The sequence below is a fragment of the Pelodiscus sinensis genome, chromosome 1 (genome assembly GCF_049634645.1).
Source record: "Pelodiscus sinensis isolate JC-2024 chromosome 1, ASM4963464v1, whole genome shotgun sequence".
Classification (NCBI taxonomy): domain Eukaryota; kingdom Metazoa; phylum Chordata; order Testudines; family Trionychidae; genus Pelodiscus; species Pelodiscus sinensis.
The window spans coordinates 332,063,667-332,089,448 of record NC_134711.1 but is presented as its reverse complement, the minus strand read 5'-3'; the positions used below and the strand labels follow the sequence as shown (position 1 = coordinate 332,089,448).

General features: G+C 47.9%; 2 protein-coding genes across 5 annotated transcripts; one reads left to right on the top strand and one right to left on the bottom strand.

The window, feature by feature from the left end:
• Positions 1 to 1,330: 1,330 nt before the first annotated feature.
• Positions 1,331 to 24,852, bottom strand: LOC102448556 (olfactory receptor 52E4-like). Of its 4 annotated transcripts, none has more exons than XM_075919719.1 (3): positions 21,851 to 24,852; positions 16,388 to 18,238; positions 11,396 to 14,111 (listed from the first exon to the last, which is right to left on the bottom strand). In XM_075919719.1, exon 3 carries the CDS (start codon positions 14,020 to 14,022, stop codon positions 13,078 to 13,080), a length of 945 nt encoding a protein of 314 aa, XP_075775834.1. In that variant the 5' UTR covers positions 14,023 to 14,111; positions 16,388 to 18,238; positions 21,851 to 24,852; the 3' UTR covers positions 11,396 to 13,077. The 4 variants fall into 4 exon arrangements, 3 of the variants coding, with proteins under 3 accessions (XP_075775834.1, XP_075775835.1, XP_075775833.1); XM_075919720.1 differs by having other exon boundaries at positions 16,388 to 16,466; XR_012900837.1 differs by lacking the exons at positions 11,396 to 14,111; positions 16,388 to 18,238 and adding an exon at positions 1,331 to 1,479.
• Positions 6,992 to 7,939, top strand: LOC102455753 (olfactory receptor 52M1-like). Its single transcript, XM_006111280.4, has one exon. The coding sequence runs from the start codon at positions 6,992 to 6,994 to the stop codon at positions 7,937 to 7,939; it is 948 nt and encodes a 315-aa protein (XP_006111342.4).
• Positions 24,853 to 25,782: the final 930 nt, after the last annotated feature.

Sequence of the window (25,782 nt, the reverse complement as noted above, 5' to 3'; positions counted from 1 at the left end):
AGATCAATACATTTTATTCCTCATCTACTGTAATTTTTAAATATGGGCAACTGCACAGAGCAGCCACTTCCTCTCTGACTCATTCCTAGAGCCCGAGAGTTTTCATTTCCTTTTGGGAAGGGCCCCTAATTGCTGTTTACTCCGAAAGCTGGATAAACAGCCCAGTAGCCCAGACATAGAAAGAGCGAGATGGGCTGGAAGGTATCCAGTCTCCTGCCTCTTTACATTCACATGCTGATTCTCCCCTGACAGCTGAGCAAACTCCACTGGGATTGGCCAGAGCTATATTACCAGCTGCACGCTGCTCTCTCGGCCCTCGATGAGAGAGGCTGCTGCAGACGCTGGGCTGAGAGAGGTGAGGGACAGGGCTGGCTAAGGGGGATTCCCAGGGAAGACCCTTTGGTCTCAAGATTCACAAGCGCCCATCTCTTGCTGAGGGGCTCCCCTGCTCCACACACCCGGTGGAACGTGGTCACCATGGGATAGAAAGTAAGTCTATGGGCCTTTCCGCTCTGCACAGCCATTAAACATCCCGGGGCCCTTGCTACAGGGAATGAGTTTGCTCCAGTAACATCAGCTAAACTGATCCTTTTTGCTGCGCCTCCCCAGTTGATGGCGTTACGTGACACAGTGGAGTCTGAAAACACCCACTCAGTGTGCAGCGGCAGTCAAAAAAGCAAACAGAATGTTAGGAATCGTTAAAAAAGGGATAGAGGATAAGACAGAGAATATCCTATTGTCTCTATATAAACCCATGGCCCGTCCACATCTTGAATACTGCGTACAGATGTGGCTGCCTCATCTCATAAAAACATCTATTGGCACTGGAAACGATTCAGAAAAGGGCAACAAAAATGCTTAGGTGTCTGGAACAAGATCCCATGTGAAAATAGATTAAAAAGACTTGGACTTTTCAGCTTAGAAGAGAGGAGACTAAGGGGGGATGTGATACAGGTCTATAAAAACACGACAGGTGTGGAAACAGCGAATAAGGAAAAGTTATTTACTTATTCCCACAAATAAAAGAATGAAGGGTCACCGAATGAAATTAATAGGCAGCAGGGTCAAAACAAAGAAAAGGAAGTTTTTCTTCAATCAGCATACTGTCAACCTGTGGAACTCCTTGCCAGAGGATAAGGTGAAGGAAGACTGGGAATTTAACATTGTTGAAAAAGTGCTAGATAGATTCATGGAAGTTAGGTCCATCAATGGCTATTAACCATGATGAGTAGTAACAGTGTCGCTAGGCTCTGTTTCTCTGGAAATGAGTGACGGGAAGATCACATGGGGATTACCTGTTGTGTTCCCTCCCTCTGGGGCATCTGGCATTGGCCACTGATGGCAGACAGGACACTGGGCTAGATGGACCTTTGGTCTGACCCAGTCTGGCTGTTTTTAAGTTCTTCTGTTCTTCCGTCAGTTGATGTGTCATACAAGGCCAAATTCTGCAACCCTGGACCATGAATCATCCATGTCTCACTGAGGTAGAAAGAAACAAAAAACAGGACTACGCAGCACTTTCAAGACTAAAAAGATGGTTTAGTAGGTGATGAGCTTTCATGGGCCAGACCCACTTCCTCAGATCACATAGTGGAAGAAAATTGTCACAACCATATATACCAAAGGATGCAGTTAAAAAAATGAACACATATGAAAAGACAAATCAAATTTCAGAACAGGACGGGGATGGGGGGGGGGAGTTAAATGTCTGTGAGCTAATGATATTAGAGGTGATAACTGGGGAAGCTATCTTTGTAATGGGTAAGATAATTAGCATCTTTATTCAAATTTAGGTATAAAGTGTCAAATTTAAGCATGAAAGAGGATTCTCTTTCAAGTGTAGTCTTAAAAGGCCTTTGAAGCAGGATGCAGGGAATCAATTCATTGAGACAATGACCTTTCTGGTTGAAATGGCAAGAAACTGTTTTTTCTTTGTGATCCTGTCTAATATCTGTTTTGTGGGCATTGATCCTTTGGCGAAGTGTCTGAGATGTTTGTCCAATGTACATAGCAGACGGACACTTTCGGCACATGATAGCATAGATTATATTTCTGGATGCGCAGGAATATGTGTTCTTGATCTTATAACTCCCTTGGTTAGGTCCAATAATGGTATCAGCAGAGTGAATATGTGGACAAAGCTGGCAACGGGGTTTGTTGCAAGGGGAGGTACCAGGTTTGGTATTAGTGTGGTATGTCCTGTGGTTGTTGGTAAGCCTGTTGGTGTAAGAACTGTATAAGGGCCTCACGACATAACTACGTGTTAATGCACAGATCCTGTCACCTCTTCCTCTTTGCTTTACTTAAAACCAAGTTAAAACAGTTGGTAGTTTTGTGCCACCTCAGAGACTAACAAAAATACAAAAATACAGAGTATGCCAAAGGGGGTGTAAATGTGAGGAGGGTTGGTTGTTTTATCTGCTGAAAACATGGAGGGTCTAGGACTCCGCATTGGACCAATTATAAGAATTTTTCAATAAATGCAAGAAATCTCTCCTTGCTTCATTCAAGAAGGCATCTGAACGCGTATGCCTCACACTTTGAAAAAAAAATTATTCAACTGGAAACAGACACCCTCTGAGAGAGATTTCAGTCCAAACTCTTAGGCTATGTCTACACTGCAATGCTATTTCGTGGTACCAGAGTATCTCCAAATAGCTATCTCTTGTCTTCATAGCAGGCTTGCTATTCCGATGACCCTGTAAACCTCCTTCTATGAGGAGTAAGGGACGTTTTGGAATAGCGCTTTATTTTGAAAATTGGCACTACGTATTAATTTATTAATTTAATTAAATATTTTCTATTTAAAATATTCAAGGTCGCTTACAAAAAAACCACAATACAAATATATATAAAAATTTAAAATATGAGACACCAGAGGGACATAAAACCAGCTAAACGTATAGAGAGGAGCGACACACTCATACAAACTCAAACATTAATGAAAGCATGAATAAAAAGATCAACATGTAGACAGCACCAAATGACAAAATAAGCTATTCTGAAGTAGTCAAAATAAGACACATAAATTGCATAGCTCAAACTGAGTTTCTTATTTTGAGTTACGGTGCAGCGTAGACACCTCCTTATAGCTTAGCCAACTTGAAAACAACTGAAAATGTGTTCTAATTGACGGTTTCATACAGCCTTAAGTAAGGGTGGAGACAGTAGCACCAACTAGAATGGCCAGTTCATTTGTGAATTCCATTCAGCTACGGTCTTTCCACCAATGAGGTCAGTGGCAAGGAATTTCACAGGGTAAATACGTACATGTCTGCAGTTTATTCTCATTGAGTTATATGTTCAGACTTTAAATGTATCTGGATGTTCCTTTCTTTGAGTGTTTTGAGACTGAATAAATATAAATCTCTCATCTATTACTTTTAGTGACAGATTTATGGGATTCAAGTCCAGTCTTAATTTGTTATAGCACAGGCAATATGATTTCATCCAATTACCATGTCCATAAGAACACCAGAATGGCCCTACTGGGACAGTGGTCAATGCCAGGTGCCCTCAGAGGGAATGAACAGAAACAGGGAAATATCAAACAATTCCTTTTCTCTCACCCATTTTCAGCCTCTGACAAACAGATGTTTGGGGGACACCATTCCTACTCATCCTGGCTAATATGCATCGATGGACCTATTCTCCAGGAATCAACCAATTTTTTTGAGCACTGTTAAAGTCCTAGTATTCACAATATCCTCTGGCAAGGAGTTCCGCAGGTTGACAGTGTGTTGAGCGAAGAAAAACTTTCTTTAGTTTGTTTTAAACCTGCTACCTGTTGATTTAATTTGGTGACAGTCATGAATTTATAGACCTCTATCGTATTCCCCATTAGTCTCCACTTTTCTAAGCTGAAAAGTTCCAGTCTTTTTAATCTCTCTTCATCAGCCCTCTAAACTTCTGATTGTATATCTTGCTGTCTATTTTCCCTTTTCCCCATTTGTTATATGTTCTTGTCACAACTCAGGGTTGTGACCTCCAGTTTGCCACTGAACACAGTTTTTAGCTAAACTTCTCCACTTCTTTTACTGTGTAATCATGGCTTTTTAGCTATCTAATAAACTCTTCTTAAAACTCTCCCATGTTGCATTCCCATTTTTATGTTTAATTGTTTCCTCCCCAATCAATTTTGCTAATAATCTGCCTCAAGTTTGGGGAATTGGCCCTTTTATAGCACCAAGGGTATGTCTAAACTACATGATAAGTAGAATTAAGCTTTCCAACTTCAGCTACATTAATTGTGTCATCGAAGTCGAAGTTGCTTAACTCGGATTTTGTTGCTGTCCACACTGCAGGAAGTTGAAGAGAGAACTTCTCTTACTCTTCGTGGAAGCAGAACTACTGACATCGACCGGAGCACCCTTCTCACTTCAAATGAGTGTGTCTTCATTAGATCTGCTCATTTGAACAATGGCAGATCAACATCGGCAGCTTCGTTCTTCTCTGTAGTGTAGATGTACTCTAAGACTGTGTCTAAACTTGCCAGCTGTCTACACTGGCCGCTTGAATTTCCGCAAAAGCATTGACTTCCTACTGTCTGAAATCAGTGCTTCTTGCGGAAATACTATGCTGCTCCCGTTCAGGCAAAAGTCCCTTTTGCGTAAAGCTTTTGCACAAAAGGGCCAGTGTAGACAGCTCAGATTTGTTTTGCGCAAAAAAGCCCCGATGGCGAAAATGGCAATCGGGGCTTTTTTGTGCAAAAGCACGTCTAGATTGGCACGAATGCTTTTGCGGAAAAGCATCCATGCCAATCTAGATGCTCTTTTCCACAAATGCTTTTAACAGAAAACTTTTCCGTTAAAAGCATTTGCGGAAAATCATGCCGGTCTAGATGTAGTCTAAGTGTTTATAAACATTATCAGTTGGGACTTGTTCTCTGTCCATTTGAATGTAATCAGTTCAGCCATCTCTAGACTGGAGTGCTTTTATGAAGTTCTAGAGGAGGAAGGATAGCTCAGTGGTTTGAGCATTGACCTGCTAAACCTGTTGTTGTGAGTTCAATCCTTGTAGAAGCCATTTTGGGCAAAACTTTGTCAGGGATTGTACTTGGTTCTGCTGTGAAGGCAGGGGACTGGACTCAATGACCTTTTGAGGTCCTTTTCAGTTCTAGGAGATAGGCAATCTCCATAAATTTAAAAGCAATGCTTCGTCCAAGGAAAGTAACCGCTTTTTCCTAAAATGTTTCAAAAAAGCAGACGCACTCTTTCACCTTCCTTTTACAGGAAAGAAGGGATGTCTCGAAAGAGCACTTTTTGCCAAAATTTGGTGCCGTGTAAACATACCAAATTTCAGAAAAGCCTCTTTTGACAGTAAAGCGGCAAAAGATATGCAATTTGCAAATTGTGTTTCTTGTTACAACTTACCTCTGCAGTGTAGACCTAGTGTTCTTTATTTTCCATTCCTTTGTCACTTGCCACTTTCTTTGTCTTTTCTTTACACTAACATACTCCACTTTTCATGCTGCACTTCTATGGGAGCGTTTCTCTTTCTCATGACCTGTCTCAAAAATCCTCTTCCTAGCCTTTATAGGCACTGGATGACCAAGCCTGCTCAAAGGTCCATTGCAGGTCTTTCTCCATGTCTACACTGACAGCTTCTTGCACAAGAACTCTTTTGCGGAAGAGTTCTTGTGCAAAAAATCTTCCACAAGACAGTGTCTACACTACCATGTGCTTTTGCACAAGAGCATCCATGGCAGTGCAGGCGCTGTATTGTGCAAGAAAGCTCTGATGGGCATTTTAACCAAGGGGTTTCTTGCGCAAGAAATTCATATTGCCTGTCTACACTGCCCTTTTGTGGAAGAGCTCTTGCTCAAGAGGGCTCATTCCTCGTGAAGAAAGGAATAACTCTTCCAGAAGAAGCCTTGTTTTCCAACGCTATACTGTAAATTTACTTGCGGAAGAACGCGTGTGCAGTGTAGACAGCAGACAAGTTTTTGTGGAAGAACGGCCGTTTTTGTTGAAGAAGCTGCCAGGGTAGACATTGGGTGTTTCCCACAAGCTGCTGTCTGAGACATCCAAGTCTTTACCTGGAGATGTGTTATAGTTGGGATGTCTCCCCTGGAACATATTGGCTATGTCTACACTCGCGGCTTCTTCCGCAAATACTGCCATTCTTGCGCAAGAATCCACAGAGCGTCCACACTGCTCTCCCGCTCTTGCGCAAGTAAATTTACAGGACGGCGTAGTAAGAGAGGGCTTCTTGCACAAGAGTTACGCTCTTTGTTAACAGGTGTAATCCCTTTTGCACAGGAGCTCTTGCGCAAGAGGGCAGTGTGGACGCTCGTCAGGGATTACTTGCGTAAGAAAGCCCTAGGGCTAAAATGGCCATCAGAGCTTTCTTGCGCAAGAAAGTGTCCACACTGCTATGGGCGCTCTTGTGGAAAAGCACAGCTCGCACATGGCAGTGTGGACGTTTTCCTGCTCAAGACTTCTTGCACAAGAACTCTTGCCCAAGATGTTCTTGCGCAAGAAGACGCCAGTGTAGACATAGCCATTGTGTGCAAAGTTGGTGTTTTTTGTAGTCTGAGATCGTGGGCAACCTGGAAATAAGGGAACTCCCTAATGGCTCTCAAATCTGTACCATTGCATTCACGAACAATGCTCTAGAACCAGTATCCTCCCTTGAGTTTCCTGCTGGTGCCTGTTAAGGTTTCCCTAAACATGTGCTGCAGGAATTATTACTGCATGGAGCAACAACAGATATGGACTTAGGGTTAGTAGGGTTGGTTGGTCTTCCTTCCTTTCCTATGAACATTGAAAATGTCATTGGTCCGTGTGTGACTTTTGACCATTTTGCTACAGTGAGGAGACCAGCTTCCAGTAGAACATGTTGTGCGTCAGAGTAACATTGTCTCTCTATCCAGGCATTTCTGCTGCAACCATCACCCTAGACCGTGGGCATCACAGGAAGTTGGGAGAACGTACGGTTCCTGCTGGAAACACCGTTCTGCCTCAGAGCTACTCATCTTCTCACCTGCTCCATGTCAGATTCCAACACAACCCATTTCAACAACCCCTCCACCTTCATCCTGCTGGGAATTCCTGGCCTGGAGGCGGCTCATGTCTGGATCTCCATCCCCTTCTGCACCATGTACATCATAGCCCTCTTGGGGAACTTCATCATCATGTTCATTGTGAAGACAGAGCCGAGCCTCCATGAACCCATGTACTATTTCCTCTGCATGCTGGCCGTCACCGACCTGGTCCTGTGTACGTCCATCCTGCCCAAAACACTGAGCATCTTCTGGTTCAATTCCAGGGAGATCGATTTCAATGCCTGCATCACCCAGCTGTACTTTGTTCACTGCTTTTTAGTGATGGAGTCGGGGATCTTCATGGCCATGGCATTTGACCGCTACGTGGCCATCTGCCACCCCCTCAGACATTCCACCATCCTGACATATACTTTGGTGGCCAAGATTGGCCTGGCTGTGGTGCTTCGAGGTGGCGTTTTCATACTGCCCTATGCCTTCCTGGCCAGGCAGTGGCCATATTGCAGGACCAACATAATCCCCCACACACACTGTGAGCACATGGCTGTGGTGAAACTGGCCTGCGCCGACACTCTCATCAGCAATTATTACGGGCTCTTTGTGCTTTTCTGTGTGAAGGGGCTGGACGTCGTGTTTATTGTCGTGTCCTATATCCAGATCCTCAGGGCCATCTTCCGACTCCCCACAAGGGATGCCCGGCTCAAGACGTTTGGGACCTGCGGGTCCCACCTCTCTGCCATTTTCGTCTTTTTCATCTCATCCACCTTCTCCTCTATCACACACCGGTATGGCCAAAATGTGCCCCTATATTTCCACATTATCATTGCCAACGTGTACCTCCTAGTGCCCCCCGTGCTGAACCCCATCATCTACGGGGTGAGGACCAGGCAGATCCGGGACAGGCTGTTCCGTCTCCTTATTGTTCAAAGGACTTAATTTTTTCTCTCCTTGTACTCTGGCTGTCAGCGCAATCCCTGCACAGAGCCATGTGGTGTTCTGGTGCTGGGCCCTGTTCCCTAAGTCACCTACTGGGCAGACCAAGACAGTGAAAACTCTCCTGACATTACTGGGCAGTGTCAGTCTGACAGCACGGGGAACCCGCCTAGGTAGAACTCACTGGGTTGCCACTGTTCTAATGCTGATGAATGGGCCCCTAAAACCATAAGAACGGCCGTGCTGGGTCAGACTAAATGTCCATCTAGCCCAGTATCCTGTCTTCCATCAGTGGCCAGTGCCAGATGCCCTTGAAGGAATAAACAGAACAGGGAATCATCAAGGGATCCATCCCAGATCACCCTTCCCAGCTTCTGGCAGACACAGGCTAAGGATTCGATCCTAGCCATCGATAGAGCTATCTTCCATGTATTCATCTAGTTCTTTTTTGAACCCTATTATAGTGATGACCTTTACAGCATCCTCTGGCACAGAGTTCCACAGATGGATCTCGCATGTTGTCAAGAAATGCTTCATTTGTTTTGTTAAAACTAATTTCCTATTTATTTCATTCGTCGACGGTTTTCTTACAATCGGAGAAGCAATAAATAATACTTCCTTCTTTGCTTTTTGTACACATGATTTGGTAGACCTCTATTTTATTCCCACTTAGTCCTCTCTTTTCCAAACTGAAATGTCCCAAAGCGGAGCGCTTAATTCGAACTAGGTAAACCTCATTCTACGAGGACTAACACCTAGTTTGAATTAAGTAGTTCGAATTAAGGGCTGTGTAGCCACTTAATTCGAACTAGTGGGAGGCTAGCCCTCCCCAGCTTGCCCTGGTGGCCACTCTGGGCCAAACCAGGAAAATTCTTCTGCCCCCCTCCCGGCCCTGGAGCCCTAAAAGGGCCACGGTCTGGCTACGGTGCCCATGCCAGGTGCAAGCCTGCCAGCACCCAGCCAGCAGACCCTGCACCTGGCACGGGATGAGCCAGCCACCCTCTGCTACCCAGCCCTCTGCCTCTTCCCAGGACAAGGCTGGCGGCTCCCAGGAGCCTGCCCGGGGACGCAAGAGGTGGGCGCCTGCCTGGTCAAGTGCGGAGATCGTGGACCTCATTGAGGTTTGGGGGGAGGCTTCCAACATCCACAATCTCTGAACTAGCCACAGGAACGCAGCCGTTTACAGCCGCATGGCTGACAGCGTGGCCGCCAGAGGCCACATGCGGACCCGGGAGCAGGTCCACTGCAAAATGAAGGACTTGCGGCAGTCTAACTCCAGGGCCTGCCAGCCAGGGGCCGACCTGGAGACCTGCCCCACTTTGAGGCCCTGGACTGCATCCTGGGGGCTCACGCCGTCCATGCCCCCCGAGTGGTGATTGAACCCAGGGCAGAGATCCTCATCCCTGATACGGAGGAGGAGGAGGAGGACGCCGAGAGCCAGGAGCCTGCAGGGATCCTGCCCTTGACCCAGGACTCCCGAGGCACCCCATAGAGCACATCGGCTGTGTCGCCCGAGGCTGAGGAGGGCACCGCATGTGAGTGCCATCATGCTCCCCTTATGTGTACGGGAGAGTGGGGGGAGAGGGAGCCCAGGGACCGTGCGCCTGGGCCTTGCCCACCATGGAGCAGCAGCTGGGTGTCATGCAGGGGCCCTGGCCTTGCAAAGGGGGGCTGGGTTTCACCCACCGTGTCTCTAGAGAGAACTGACCACTGCTCTTGTTTCACCTCAGCCACAGCACCTGGGACTGCAGGGCGCACCACCACGCCTAAAACAGCCACCTGCACCCGGGCCAGTAGGTGCACCCGCAACGTGGAGGACTACCAGCGGCGGCACCTGCGGCTACTGGAGCACCAGCTCCACACCCAGGACCACTGGGTCTGGGAGGAACTGCGGCTGCGGCTGAGGAGTTTGGAGGCGCTGGAGGAGCAAGGCCGTGCCCTCAGAGGCCACCTCCAGACCTTGGTGGACAGGTTCCTGCCTCCTCCTGCTCCGGCCCCTGTGGCCGTCCCAGCTCTCACTCCTCCTCCCACCCCTGCTCCCTCTCCCGCTTCCTCCACACCCTGCATCCCTCCTGCCCCACCCTCCACACACACTCCCCCCCAAGGCCCCTGCACCCGCAGTGCTGTGAGACGAGAGAGCCAGCAGGACCCCCAAGCCTGAGCTTTCCCTTCCCTTCCTCCCCTTCCTCCCACTTCTAGCTCCCTCCTCCCATGTTCCCCTCCCCTCTTCCACCCTCACTCCTCCCTCCTCCCACCCCAATTATGTAAAATAAAAAGAGCTTTTGGTTGTTCAAATAGGTGTCTTTATTTGACATTAGGAAGGGGGGGTTAAAAAGGGGAAGGGGGGGAGGGTGGAAGAAGACCCCAGTGGGGCATGCAGGGAGAGTTCAGTCCTCCTCCACCTGGAAGCTCTCCCTCAGGGCTTCCCAGATCCGGACGGCCCCCTGCTGGGCTTCCTGGACGGCGGCGGTGTGGGGCTGAGCGTAGTGGTCAGCGTAGTGGTCAGCCATGCGCTCAGCCTCAGCCATCCAGGCTGGCAGGAAAGCCTCCCCTTTCGCTCACTCAAATTGTGCAGCACGCAACATGCTGCCACCACGGGAGGGATATTGTGCTCGGCAAGGTCGAGGCGAGTGAGGAGGGACCTAAATCTGGCTTTCAGTTGGCCGAAGGCCCCCTCAAACATGATGCAGCCCCTGGTCAGCTTGGCATTAGAGGCCTGGCGGGAGCGGTTGAGGTGCCCCGTGTATGGGTTCATGAGCCAGGGCTGTAGGGGGTAGGCCGCATCCCCCACCAGGCTCACGGGCATGTCCATGTCTCTGACCCTGATGTGGCGGTCAGGGAAGAAAGTCCCGGTCTGCAGCCTCTGGCACACGGAGGAGATCTGGTACACCCGTGCGTCGTGTGCCTTGCCGGACCAGCCCACATTAATGGCCGTGAACTGGCCCCTGTGGCCACACAAGGCCTGCAGGAGCACGGAGAAGTACCCCTTTCAGTTAACGTACTGGGAGGCCTGGTGTTCCGGGGCATGGATGGGGATGTGCGTCCCGTCGATGGCCCCACCCGCAGTTGGGGAAGCCGAGGGCACCGAACCCCTGGATGATGGCGTCCGGGTCGGCAAGGCGGACCACCCTGCAGAGCAGCACCCCTGGGCGGCGTGTAGTACGGCCGGGACAGACTGAACCCTCAGGTGCAGGGCACTTTCGCCTCCTCCCACCCCCCATTTTCCCTGGGGTGGCCCATCCCCTCCTTGCAGCCACCCTCCCCCCCCGGCCCAGTGGCCAGTGAGTGCCATACCTGCATGAGCACAGCTCCGATGGTGGATCTCCCCATGCCGAACTGGTTCCCGACGGATCGGTAGCTGTCCGGCATGGAGAGCTTCCAGAAGGCGATGGCCACACGCTTCTGGAGGGGGATGGCGGGTGTCCTTCTTCATCCTGAAGTTCTGGGTCCACTGTCTGTCTCTCCAGCGCTCCAGGACAATGTGGTCCCACCAGTCGCTGCTCTTGTCCAGACGCCAGATGCAGCAGGGCACGCTGGCATCCGGGCTCTGCTGCGGCTCCTCCACGGCCCCCAGGGAGGCCAGGTGGAGAGGTAGGGGGCTGACGTGCACCAGGTGGTGCCAGGCAGCCTCCAGCCATTGCTGGCAGGCTTGCAGCAGCAAGTCCAAAAACTGCAGCAGAAAGCCCAGGGCAAGCTCTGGCTCCATGTTGCCAGCTGCGGCGGCGTCCCCAAAGGGAAGCACCGACACAGACGGGCGCAGAGAAAAATGCTTTGCTGTCCCTCGGCTAGGTAGGCAAGCAAGTGGAAAAGCTGAGAACCGGCTGTCCAGCGGGGTCCCTTTAAGCATGAGCCTCAGACAGCAGCCACACAAAGCAACTACTGACCTGATGCCCTGCTGGAACCGGTTTCAGCTGCCCTTAAATGTGCCCCAGCGTCCAATCAGTGTGGACGCGCTAGTTCAAATTAGCAAGGAACTCCTTGCCTGAGGAGTTTGTGAAGGCTAGGACTATAACAGGGTTTAAAAGAGAACTAGATACATTCATGGTGGTTAAGTCCATCAATGGCTATTAACCACGATAGGTAGGAATGGTGTCCCTAGCCTCTGTCTGGAAATGAGTGACAGGGGAGATTACCCGTTGTGTTCCCTCCCTCTGGGGCATCTGGCATTGGCCACTGATGACAGACAGGACACTGGGCTGAATGGACCTTTGGTCTGACCCAGTCTGGCCATTTTAATGTTCTTCTTATGTTCTCATGTTCTCCTGCCTAGCTTCTCCCGACTCCTCCAGCTGCTGTTGTTTGGCAGGGCTGGAACAAACTCCTCCCGCTGGTTCCTCTTCTGGGGAGGTTCATAGAATCATACAATCATAGAACTGGAAGAGACCTCAGATGGTCATCAAGTCCAGCCCCCTGCTCTAGGCAGGACCAATTCCATTCCTTCCACGCCCACCACTCTGCAGAGACTGTATCCTTAGCCCCAAAAGCCAAGGAAGCAGCTGGTTTACACAAGAACACGTGAACGAAGGGGGTCCCCCCAGTCTGGATTTTACCACACTGTCTGATTTTGATTTGTGTCCGAGTGCCATTTTGTATTCCCAAGGGGATCCGGCAGTACAGAGAGTGGGGGGAAGGCCCAGGTCACTAACCCACACCAGCCCCTGCTAAGCTGGGGCCATTTCCGACCAGCAGGCAGGATCCTGGTGACGCTGCAGTGGCTCCCGTCCCAGCCATGAGCAGGACACAGATGACGTGGGGAGGGAGGTGGAGACAACTCAGGGATTAGTTGGGGTAAGGAAGGAGAGGAGTGAGTAACAGGGATGAGGAAGCGGGGGGAGATGTGGAAACAGAGCCTGGCCATGGACAGATTAAAGGGTCATGGGGAGGAGCTTTGATGGAAGGGTTGGGGCAGAAGCGGGGGACGCAGAGTTCCAGATACCAGCAACTAGAACTGGGGCAAACCTGTGAATTGTACATAGCTGGAAAACCCAAACTGTCGCATTGACACCATATTGTAAAGTCAATGAAGAGATTTTGTTTCTTTCATTGGCCAGCCAGTGATTCAGGGAACAGGGCTGAGCATCATGTTAGCAGCCAGCTCCGCACAGAGCTCAGTCCGAGAGTCAGAGAATTGGGAGAAACGATCAGTCCGCAGGAGTCATGTGCCAAAGTAGCCTGTCCCGGATCTGTTTGGTCCTCACCCCGTAGATGATGGGATTTAGCATGGAGGGCACGAGAAGATACATGCTGGCAAAGAGAACATGAAAATACAGGGGCACATCCTGGCCAAATCGGTAGGTGAGGAAGGAGAAGAGAACTGGGATGTAGCACGCTAAAATGACAAAGAGATGGGAGCTGCAGGTCCCAAAAGTTTTGAGCCGGGCATCCTTGGTGGGGAGGCGGAAGATGGCCCTGAGGATCTGGGTGTAGGACATAGCGATACAAGACAGATCCAGAATGGTCACAAAGATTGCCACAATGAGTCCATAGTAGTTATTTACACGGATGTCGGCGCAGGCCAGCTTCACCACGGCGATGTGCTCACAGTATGCATGGGGGATGATGTTGGTTCTGCAATATGGCAACTGCCTCGCCAGCAGGAGATAGGGGAGTGAGAGTACAACACCACGCCCCACCACGGCCAGGCTAATCTTGGCCACCACCATGTTTGTCAAAATGGTGGAATGTCTCAGGGGATGGCAGATGGCTACGTAGCGATCCACAGCCATGGCCACGAAGATCCCAGTCTCTATTGTTAAGAAGCTGTGAATGACGTACATCTGGGTGAGGCAGGCACTGAAATCGATCTCCCTGGAATTGAACCAGAATATGCCCAGCATTTTGGGCACGGTGGATGCGGACAGGACCAGGTCACTGACGGCCAGCATGCAGAGGAAATAGTACATGGGCTCGTGGAGACTCGGCTCCTTCTTCACGATGTACAGGATAACGAAGTTCGCCACGATGGCTATGGCATAAGTGATGCAGAAGGGGATGGAGATCCAGACATGGGCCGTCTCCAGGCCAGGAATGCCCAGCAGGATGAAGGTGGAAGGGTTGGTGAAGTGGGTTGTGTTGGAATCTGACATGGAACAGGGGAGAAGGCATCCAACTCTGAGGCACAACCGTGTTTCCTGCACCCGCCCAGAGTCTAGGGTGATGGTCACAGTACAAATGCCTGGAAGGAGAGATGATGTTCATATGAGAAAACACATGCACTGCTGGAGGCTGTTCTAATGGGTGAACCAAATTGGACACTTAGAAGGTCCTTATTCTGGGTACAGCTAGACTATGCTCTTCTTTTAAAAGGAGACATGTAAATTCTGTGCTAATTAGCATATCCTCTTCTGATTGCTTTTTCGAAAGTGTTTTTTTTTTTTAAAAAGAAAGCAATTTAGATGTGGTTCTTCCAAAAAAAATCCTCTTTTTGGATAGAGCCCTGCACACCTCGTTTTTTGAGGAAGAAGGGTTCTTTCAAAAAAGTTTTTTTCCAAAAGAACCATGTCTAAGCTTTCTTAAAAAAACGCTTTAAAAAGCAATCGGAAGACGATATGTAAATTAGCACCAAATTTGCATTTCTCCTTTTGAAAGAAAAACATAGTCTAAATGTACCCTCAGAGAAATGAATCTGAATAACTGACCCTCCTCATGCCAACGCCATAGTTAATGATGCTCTATGGCTCAGTTATTCCTACCTGAGGTGGACTGGAAAAAGCAGCAGGAATCCTGTATCTGGATACCCATTATCCCTCACTCTTCCTTAGCACAATGAAAGCCCAGTTGGTACATCCCATGCTGTTTGGAGTTAACCATTCCCTTGCTTGCTTATAATATGAGATCCAAAAACATGTAAACAATGGCCAGGCAGAAACATCCCAACTAAACTCATCTCGGGGAAATACCTCGTCCTCATTGACAGCCGCTCTGTGGAAACCCTACTCCTTCTCCACAGAGGACAGGCAATCTTGGGATGATTAAGAAATGGGATGCAGAACAACTTGCTCTGGACATGTGCCCAGTTTTGATCACCAGGGATGTGTCTAGACTACAGGGTGTTGTCGACAAACGTGGACTTTTGTCGACAAAACTATGCCTGCGTCTACACTGCCGCTGAGTTCTGTTGACATAACGTCGACAGAACTCGGCAGTTTTGTCGACGGCTGTAAACCTCATTCTACGAGGAATAACGCCTTCTGTCAACAGAGATCTGTCGACAGAAGGTGTTATTGTATCTACACTCTCCTTTGCGTCTACACTGTCATGTCGACAAAGCAGCTTGCTTTGTCGACAGAACTGGCTGTAGTCTAGATGCTCTTTGTTGACACAAGCTTTGTCTAGACATACCCCTGGTCTGTATGAATGAGATGGGAGACAGAAAGGGGGTTTCCAAGACTGGCTTCACAAATGGGAGAAGCTGCCGCCTGCAGACAGGGGGGAAAGTCTCAGACTCTTATGTTTAGACAAGAGGCAAAGAAGGGAGCATATGAGAGAGGAGATTAAAATGAGGAAGATCCTGATGACACTCAAATGGACAGACAGAGAAGAACACCCAGGCAGTAATATCTGTGGAAAACTTGTACTTCAAAATGGCTGATTGCCCAGAGCTGAAGCAAACTATCAGCGAAACTGATCGGTGGGTGAGATTTAGACAGAAAAATGGGAGTTCCATAAGAAGAGATAATTGTATACCTAAAAAGAAATAACTCCACAGTCAAGAAAGCAGAAAACTTTGGACAACCCCTCCCCCTCTACACAGCACAGTTCAATAGCAAGGAGCAGCTAATAGTAAGTGGAAAAAACAGCCATACATAATGAATGAGAAAAAGAAAAAAATAGAGACCAGGACACAATATGGAAGTCATGAAAAGTAATAATCGACATTAAGGCATCAGAGAAATATCCTTGCTTAGCTTACTTAATCATCACAAGAAGGAGGCTATGGAGTAAAATAAGAACAAAAGAAATCCTACCAAAAGTTACACCCATTCCTAGAGGTGCACAAAATAGCCTTTTGGTTACAGAAAAAGTGGGTGTGTTCAAGAAGTCCTTTTGCTCTGCCTTTGGAAGAAAGCCATGTGCTGTGCCCATATGATCTAAGGTGATGCGACACTTTGCAGTCCATTAGCAGGCAAGGAAGATCTGAACCACCATCTACAGTAGAAACCTAGAGATATAAAAACCGTTTTTAAGTGACCAATCAGCCCCACATCTCGTCGGGATCCAGAAGTACCCAGTCAGGCAGCACCAGAGCAAACCCAACAGAAACATCGAAAGCAAATAACTGACAGTTCTGTGTTAAATGTAAACTACTTTTCAAAAGGGAAAGTTAAAAATTAAAAAAAAAAGCCACGATTTGGCAAAGGTAGGAAACAATGAAATAGCTGATATGGGATTAGGTAAAATATCATTATGTCAGTCAACATGTTTTCTGGAAAACCAGTCTGTCGAGCAAACCTGATTTCTTTCTTGATTTCCCGAAGTGACTCAGTCAGGTACCAGGGACTTGGATTATTCTGAGGGAGTTGGTTTCGTCCTGGAAAACATTCATCTGACAATGAGCCCGTTACAGTATCAGCAGAGCACACAAAAAATGGGCTGAGCACGGCTGACAGATCTCAGACAGCAGCTGTCAATGGCCCATTGGCGGTGAACGGGGCTGTCCTAAGTGTTGTGTTGCAGGGACTAGCTCAAGGCCCGAAGCTATCCGATATTTCTATAAATGACCAGGCGGCCAATAGAAAATTCCTCCAGACACAGTCGGTGGGCGACCCAAAGACAGGCAGAAGGGTTACAATGAGCAGGCTAGGACACATACACCGAATGACCTGGAGTATTTGGTGAGCTGAGTCAATGCAAATACTTTTTTTGTAGTCAAATGCAAATGTGACCTCTGAGAAAAGGAATTGGAGCCGGAATGACCTACAGTAGCTATGGAACACTGGGACAATGAGCATGCTCAAGGATTAACTGTGGACAATCAGTTCATCCTGAGCTCCCAATGCCATGCTCTGTTCAAGGGGGTGGACGGGACCTTAGATCCGTAAACAGGGGAGTGGTGAGTTGGAGGAGAGGAAGGATTTGACCTCTGCACGAGTCGTCGGTGGAACCATCTGCAGCCAGTCCCAGCATTCACATTTCAAATGGGGTGTTGGAAAGTTGGGGAGGGTGTAGAAAAAATCCACTAAGGGTGTATCTAGAATACAGCGGGGTTTTTTCGAAAAAGGTGGCCTTTTTTTCAAAATAACGATACCTGTGTCTAGACTACCGCCATGTTCTGTCGACAGTAAATCAACAGAACGCGGCGGTTTTGTCAATGGCGGTAAACCTCATTCTATGAGGAATAACACCTTTTTTTGAAAGTCATCTTTCAAAAAAAGGCACTCTTGCATGAAAACAGGACTTTTTCGAAAGAGAATGTCTAGACTTTCTTTCGAAAAAGCGGCTTGCACTGAGGGTGATTGACTATTGGTCAAAGCTGTGAGGGGAAGGGGAAATTTTTCAACTCCTCATGCCTCGAGGTGCAGACTGGAAGATTTTCCAGAGGATCTGCTGGAGGGATTGCCTATACTTAAAAGGCTAAAGCAGCCCCGAGAGGAACGTCAGTGAGACAAAACTTACACCGCACATGGGGTTTCTCCTGGCAGTGCAGGTAATCACGCTCCCCAAGATGTGATAGCTAGATCAATGGTAGAATTCTTCTGTTGACCTCATGTTTTCTATCCCGGGTTTGGGAAGACATCTTTAGTGTCTGTGGATGTATTTCCTATTGCAAGGAGAGGCAAACACAGTGCTTTGTCTTTAGCAGAGGAATGCTGGTTAGGACACGGAAGGAGTGCTAGGTTTTGTTCCCTGCTATTTAGAGATTTGCTGAGAAACTAGACCAGATCCAGAGAAGAGACACAAGGATGATGAAAGGGATCACTTTCCTCTCTTCCAAGTGCCTCAAAATGGATTCCTTAAGGATCACTTCCATGATTTTTCCAGGAACTGAGGTAAGACTGACCGGCCTATAGTTCCCAGGATCGTCCTTCTTCCTTTTTTGGAAGATGAGCACTACATTTGCCTTTTTCCAATCATCCGGGATCTCTCTCTATCTCCACAACTTTTCAAAGATAATGGCCAAAGGCTCCACAATGATATTTGGCAACTCCCTCAGTACCCTCAGATGCATTAAGTCCGGACCCATGGATTTATGTACCTTTAGCTTTTCTAAATAGTTCCTAACCTGTTCTTTACCCACCAAGGGCTGTCCATCTTCATCCCATCTTGCGTCACTTAATGCATTAGTCGGGGAGCCGACCTTGTCTGTGAATACAGAGGCAAAGAAAGAAAGAGTACTTCAGCTTTCCCACATCATCTGTCACTAGGTTACCTCCTTCACCTAGTAGGGGCCGCACACCCTCTCTGATCACCTTCTTGTTAACGTGCCTGTAGAAACCTTTCTTGTTATCCTTCACATCCTTTGCCAGTCGCAATTCCAATTGCACTTTCGCCTTCCTGATAACCCCCCGGCATTCTCGAGCTATACATTTAAACCGCTCCCTGGTCATTTGTCCAAGTTTCCACTTTTTGTAAGGTTCCTTTTTGTGCTTAAGTACACCAAGGATTTCCCCTGTAAGCCAATCCGGTCTCCTACCATGTTTGCCTCTCTTGCTACGCGTCTGGATGGTTTCTTTCTGTGCCTTCAGTAAGGCTTCTTTAAAATACTGCCAGCTATCCTGGACTCCTTTCCCCTTCATGTTAGCATCCGAGGGGATTCTGCCCATCAGGTCTCTGAGGGAGTCAAAGTCTGCTTTTCTGAAGTCCAGGTGTGTATTTTACTACACTCTTTTCTTCCTTTGGTCAGGATCCTGAAATCTACCGTCTACTATTAGTTGCTCCCTGTTTGTGAGTAGAAGGTCAAGCTGTGCACGGCTCCTGGTCGGATCCTTCAGCACTTGCACCAAGAAGTTATCCCCAACATTCTCCAAAAACTTCCTGGATTGCCTGTGTACTGCCGTATTGGTCTTCCAACAGATGTCAGGGTGATTAAAGTCCCCCATGAGAACTGCAATCTGGAAGCTTCTCTCAGTTTTCTGAAGAAAGCCTCATCTACCTCAGCCACCTGATTCGGTGGCCTATAGTGGACACCAACCACAACATCACTGTTGTTTGCACCTCTAAACTTAACCCATAGACTCTCAACAGGTTTTTCTCCCTCTATATACTGGAGTTGTGAGCAATCATAGTACTCTCTTAAGTATAGTGCAACTCCTCCTCCTTTTTTCCCCTGCCTGTTCTTCCTGAACAGTCTATACCCTTCCATGACAGCGCTCCGGTCATGCGAGTCATCCCACCAAGTCTCTGTTATCCCAATTAAATCATATTTCTTGGACTAGACAAGAGCCTCCAGTTCTTCCTCTTCTCAGGCTTCTCACATTAGTGTACAAACATCTCAGATAACCATTTGATCGCCTTATCTTCTCCATTGGAATCAGGGGTCCTCATTTCTTACTCGTTCCTCTTTGCATTCCTCCCCGGTATCCGACTTTCCCACTCCCCTCAGGTTTTTGGTCACCGTCCCCCAACGAACCTAGTTTAAAGCCCTCCTCACTAGGTTTGCAAGCCTGCCCGCGAAGATGCTCCTTCCTCTCTTCGTTAGGTGGATCCCATCTCTTCCCAACAATCCTTGTGCCCGGAACAGAGTCCCATCGTCAAAGAAACCAAAGCCCTCTCTGCGACACCACCTGCGCAACCACGCATTGACTTCCTCAATTCAACGATCCCTGCCCAGTCCTTTCCCTAAAGCAAATCGATCAGGCATTTCTAGTTACTGGATCTCACTTCACATAAACAAGGGACAATTCAATTATACTCAAAGTCTGAAGATATAACACTGATAGAAGAAAATGATTTACACCATCCCTATTGATCTTTGGAAATATTTCTACTCCTACGACCCTTTCACCCAGGTTTAGGTGAATAGGATTCTCAGATGGATTGGCCACTGTAAGTACTGCTGCAGGCATCACAGTTAGATAAAACTCTGACACCTTCAATTAGGAAACGTCCTTATTAGTTGCTTACAAGTTTGCCAACCCATCAGCTGTTGCATGCGGAGTGTCTGCTTCCTGCGGAATTGTTTTCTGAAATGTTGGAAGGCAACAATCCAACCAACAACTCAAATGGAACCTGGAGAGACGGTGAAGCAAAATGCAGGACAATGTAGCACTTTAAAGACTAACAAGATGGTTTATTAGGTGATGAGCTTTCGTGGGCCAGACCCACTTCCTCAGATCAAATAGTGGAAGAAAATAGTCACAACCATAGATACCAAAGGATACAATTTAAAAAAATGAGCACATATGAAAAGGACAAATTGTTTTAAATTGTATCCTTTGGTATATATGGTTGTGACTATTTTCTTCCACTATTTGATCTGAGGAAGTGGGTCTGGCCCACGAAAGCTCATCACCTTATAAACCATCTTGTTAGTCTTTAAAGTGCTACATTGTCCTGCATTTTGCTTCAGATGTAAAAGGTCTTTGTAGCAGAATGCAGGTGGTTAATCATTGAGAGAGTGTCCTTTCTGGTTAAAATGGCAAGAAACTGTTTTTTCTTTGTGATCTTGTCTGATATCTCAAGATGATTCTTACCAACAACCACAGGTCATGCCACACTAATACCAACCCTGGTACTTCCCCTTGCAACAAACCCCGTTGCCAGCTTTGTCCACATATTCATTCTGCTGATACCATTCTTGGACCCAACCAAGTGAGTTATAAGATCAAGAACACATATCCCTGCGCCTCCAGAAATATAATCTATGCTATCATGTGCCGAAAGTGTCCGTCTGCTATGTACATTGGACAAACGTCTCAGACACTTCGCCAAAGGATTAATGCCCACAAAACAGATATCAGACAAGATCACAAAGAGAAAACAGTTTCTTGCCATTTTAACCAGAAAGGACACTCTCTCAATGACTTAGCCACCTGCATTCTGCTACAAAGACCTTTTACATCTGCACTTGAAAGGGAATCCTCTGAACTGTCATTCATGGTAAAATTCGACACTTTCCAAAAAGGACTCAACAAACATTTGAACTATCTCACCCATTACCAAGATAGTTTCCCCAATTATCACCTCTAATACCATTAACTCACAAACATCCCACTCTCCCCACATCTAATATCATCAATTCACAGACACTTACCTTCCTTCCTCCCCCCCCCCCCCGCCCGCATCCACCTCCAGTGCTGAAATGTGATTTGTCCTTTTCATATTTGTTCATTTTTTTTAGTTGTATCCTTTGGTATATATGGCTGTGACTATTTTCTTCCACTATTTGATCTGAGGAAGTGGGTCTGGCCCACGAAAGCTCATCATCTAATAAACCATCTTGTTAGTCTTTAAAGTGCTACATTGTCCTGCATTTTGCTTCAGCTACCCCAGACTAACACGGCTACATCTCTATCACTATTCTACATGGAGAGACGGTGTCTGTCTCATGCTGGAAAATTCTTATAACTGTCCCAGTGAGGAGACCTAGGACCTCCTTGTTTTCCTGTAGTTTCACGTCACACCACGGCTCCCCCAATCCACCAACCTCCCTACCACCGGAGCCCTGAGATGCAAAACCAGGAGGGTTTCGGTAACCGGGTTTGGTTCTTTAAAGGATTTGAAACCACAGAGAGAGGAATACTTCTTTTTAGGGTCAAACAAAGATTATTTATTTTTTCTATTTACTTTATAATCAATTTTCCATTTAAATCAATTCATTATTTTTGATTCTTTTAAGACAATATAATATACAAAGAAAAAATAGAAAAACAGTACAGTTAAAAAAAAAACAAGAAATAATAACTTCTCCTACTGATATACCCTCCTGAGTTACCTTTAAACAATTTATGGAGTTAACAGTTATATAATACTCACGTTAAGAAAGATAGAAGCATTGCTTAGATTCAGGAGATATTCTTTTCTTTATGTTTTTCCTTTCTTTGGATTTTTCATTGCAACTTACGACCGGTATTCGTTCCCCTTTCGGAGCTTATGTGCGGCAGCGAGATTCAGCGCCGGGGAGGGAGCCCTGGTTGATCAGACCTGGCTTTTCAGATTCGCAACCCGTCCGCTCGTGGTCTGTTTCAGCCCACCATATATACCCTGTTTCGGTATTTTGGTACTCCTCCACTCGCCTGACAATTGCTGACGTTAGATTTTTGTTGTCTCATTCTGCCCTTACAAAAAACTTTCGTCTGCTCCATTTGGGGTAATCAGCACTTTGTTGCATACTGCTGTCTGAGTTACTTACTTCCCTAAAAGCGGGGTTATTGTTGGTCAACCAATCAAATTTTGTTTTTATTTTTATCTCCTGTATCTGAGAGTGCTGGTGCTCATTTGACATATTCTGGGTAGGCCTCAATACCTTCCTTTCACAGAGGGGACAGTCTCTGGGCATTAACAGCCTCAGAATTCCCCCTTTTTCTGCAGCTACCAACCCCTTTCATCCCAAAAGGCATCTCTGCCATGGACATCTCCTCAGTGGTGGAGCCCATCAGCCGGCCTGGGGGCCAGTGGTACCTAAGGAACAGTCCCTGGGATATTTAATAGCTTTGCAAAGCAGAAAGGACAACAGAACGACTCTCCGTGCCCACATCGCACTAGACTTGTCCTGCAGGTGAGCTCCTCAGCAACAGACAGATACCTGTGAACTCCCTGGGACTCCCCCTCAGGTAGCCGTGGCCCGCGCCTCTCTCCCCCAGCGTCTGCAGCCACAGGCATTGGTGCTGCCTATAACACAGCTCTGGACAGGCCCAGGGGGGTCCCTCGGCCTCTAGGGGAGCAGGGGTATCTGGATTTAAATAGGTTGGAGACCAGAGTTGCCCCAGCCATGCTCTCTATATCCGTGTCTCTGCTTCTGGGCTCTTATCCAGCTTTAGAAGTAAACAGCAATTAGAGGCCCTTCCCAAAGGGAGAGGAAAACTCCTGGGCACTGGGCTGACTAAGTGTAATTGGCTTCTCTGTGTATTTAAAAATAGAGTTTGTTGGTAAGAAACTAGAGATAACGGCTAGTTCTCCAGGGGGTCTAAGGCCCTGGTAAGTCCCAGGAGGGATGGGCAGAGAGCAGACAGACCGTTGTGGAGAATGATGACTGAAGGGAAACACAGACACTTTCTGTAGGCACATGGGCCTGATGCTTTGGGATCAGAGATCGGGACATTCTCCACAGTAAAAGCCATCATAGCACGTAGCAGCTTCCATTGGAGGAGCCACCAACTGCCCAGCGAATGGAAGTCTCTAGTGATGTCTCCATGTTGTACAGATGGGTAAAGTGAGGCCCAGGGAGATGACAGAGACAACCTAGCAGTCCTGATGACTCCTACTGTCACTGTCACTTGGCAAGGCATGAAAAGAGGGAGGTTGCATCTGGCAGGGTCTGTTTGGGGGTGTGTGTGATGTGCTGCCTTGGTGTGTGTGTCCCAGAACTGAGGTACTGCTGAGCCCTCTCAGGAGGCTGGGCCCCAAACTGCACTCTCCTTGGACCCGAAGTGGTTCAGTGTCTTTACTGCTTCTCGGTGGGGGCAGGGACTGCAGTTCGGGGGCCTTGTCTGGGGGAGATCAGTGGAGCTGGCCCAACAAGACTGGGCAGTGAGGAACCCCAGAGAATGGGAAGGCGAGTGGCAGTGGCCGGGTCAGCACCCCAGGAGGCATCTTTGAGGGGTCGTCTCTGACCTCACCCCATCACAAAACCCCCCTCACTAGATCAGCAAGCCTGCCTGTAAAGATACTTGTGTCTTTCTTCGTTAGGTAGTTCCCATCCCCTCCTAGCAAGCCGTATACCCAGTACAGCATCCCATGGTCAAGAACTCTCTGACATGCCATTATTCAGTGATTCCTCTCCAGGCCTTTTCCTTCACCAGAGGGGAGGGATAAGAACATAACTGGCACCTCAAATTCCCTTATCTTTCTCCCCAGAGCCACATAGTCTGCAGTGACCCACTCAAGGTCATTTTTGAGAGTAGCATTGGAGAAGTGGAAATGTTATAGGCCTGAAGGTTTGATCCGTCTCCACAGATACTGTCTCATCCTGAATTCTAGCTCTAGACAAGCAGCGTGCTTCTCAAATTTCCTGGTCCAGGCTGCCATGGAAAGAGCCTGACCCGGAAGTACTACTCTTCCACCAGAGCATGGCAGCAACCTCCAGAGTGGTTGCGGCCAGTGTCGTGGCAAAGGCCGAGGCCCCTTTCGGCAAAACTGAGCTGAAGAGACTCTGGAAGGCTGAGAGAAAAGTAGCTGAGAAGGCGGCAAAGCAAAAAGAGCAAAGTGAGACGCATGTGAGCACATCGGCCTTGCTTCTGACATCTGAGGACGGCAGTGGACCTGACGAGGAAAGCCGGGACCCTAACAAAATACAAGAGCCGCAGTCAGACAATTCACCAGCTGAAAAGCACCAAGGAAGGGCCCTACCCACAGAGGTTCCATGTAGATCTTTCCCTCACAGACTTCACAGAGAGGCACAGCCACTCGCAGGCAGGAGATCACTGAGGGTCTGTCTACACGACAGCACTAATTGGAACTAACTTAATTCGAATTAGTTAATTCAAACTAAGCTAATTCGAACTAGTGCATCTAGACTTAAAAACTAATGCGAACTAGTATGTCCACACTGAGTGGACCCTGAACCGGGGTTAAGGCTGGCCGGAAGCAGTGCCAGCAGGGCATCAGGTTAGGACTTAGAGCGTGGAGCTGCTGCCTCAGGCTAGCCGAGGGCTGTGCTTAAAGGGACCCGACCCCCACCCCGAAGAGACAGTTCTCAGGGTTCCCCGCTCGCTTGTCTAACTCGATGAGGGACAGCAAAGCAGTCCTGGCTTGGAGTGCCCTGAGTGCCCACAATCGGCACATCACAGCATTCAGCCATCAGCCCGACTGCACTTGCCACAGACTGCCATCCAGGGGGGGGGTCAATCGGGGGGGGGGATGTCAGGATCCAAGAGGCCCTACAGGAGATCTTCCACCCCGAGGAGCCCACAGAGCCACCCCAGTACTCCCCATCGGGGGTTCGTACCCCATTCCTCCCTCACCTCCTTCCACTTACCCCTCCCTAGCCCCACTTCCTGATGTAAAAAATAAAGGACACGTGTGCTCAAAAATAGGAACTCTCTTTATTTAACAAAACTGGGGGTGGGGAGGGATAAATCCCTGGGGAGACTGGGGGAAGGAGATGGGAGAGGGGAAGAGAGAGGGTTGGAGAGGGGAGGGAGAAATCAGGGAAGAGGGAGCTGGAAGGGGGAAGCCAGGGAAAGAAGGAGGAGGGGAAGTATAAAACTATGGTACGCCATATCTTCAGTACTGTGTACAGATATGGGCTCCTCAGCTCAAAAAAGATGTTTTGGCCTTGGAAAGGGTTCAGAAAAGGGCAACTAAAATGATTAGGGGTTTGGAACAGGTCCCATATGAAGAGGCTAAAGAGACTGGGACTTTTCAGCTTAGAAAAGAGGAGACTGAGGGGGGATAGGATAGAGGTCTATAAAAGCAAGAGTGGTGTGGGGAGGGTGAATAAAGAAAAAATTCTTCATTAGTTACCATAATAGAAGGACTAGAGGACACCAGATGAAATGAATGGGTAGCAGGCTTCAAACTAATAACAGAAAGTTCTTCTTCACAAAGCAAATAGTCAACCTGTGGAACTCCTTGCCACAGGAGGCTGTGAAGGCTAGAACTAGAACAGAGTTTAAAGAGAAGTTAGATAAAGTCATGGAGGTGGGATCCATGGAGTGCTATTAGCCAGGGGGTAGGAATGGTGTCCCAGGCCTCTGTTTGTGGAAGGCTGGAGATGGATGGCATGAGACAAATGGCTTCGTCATTGT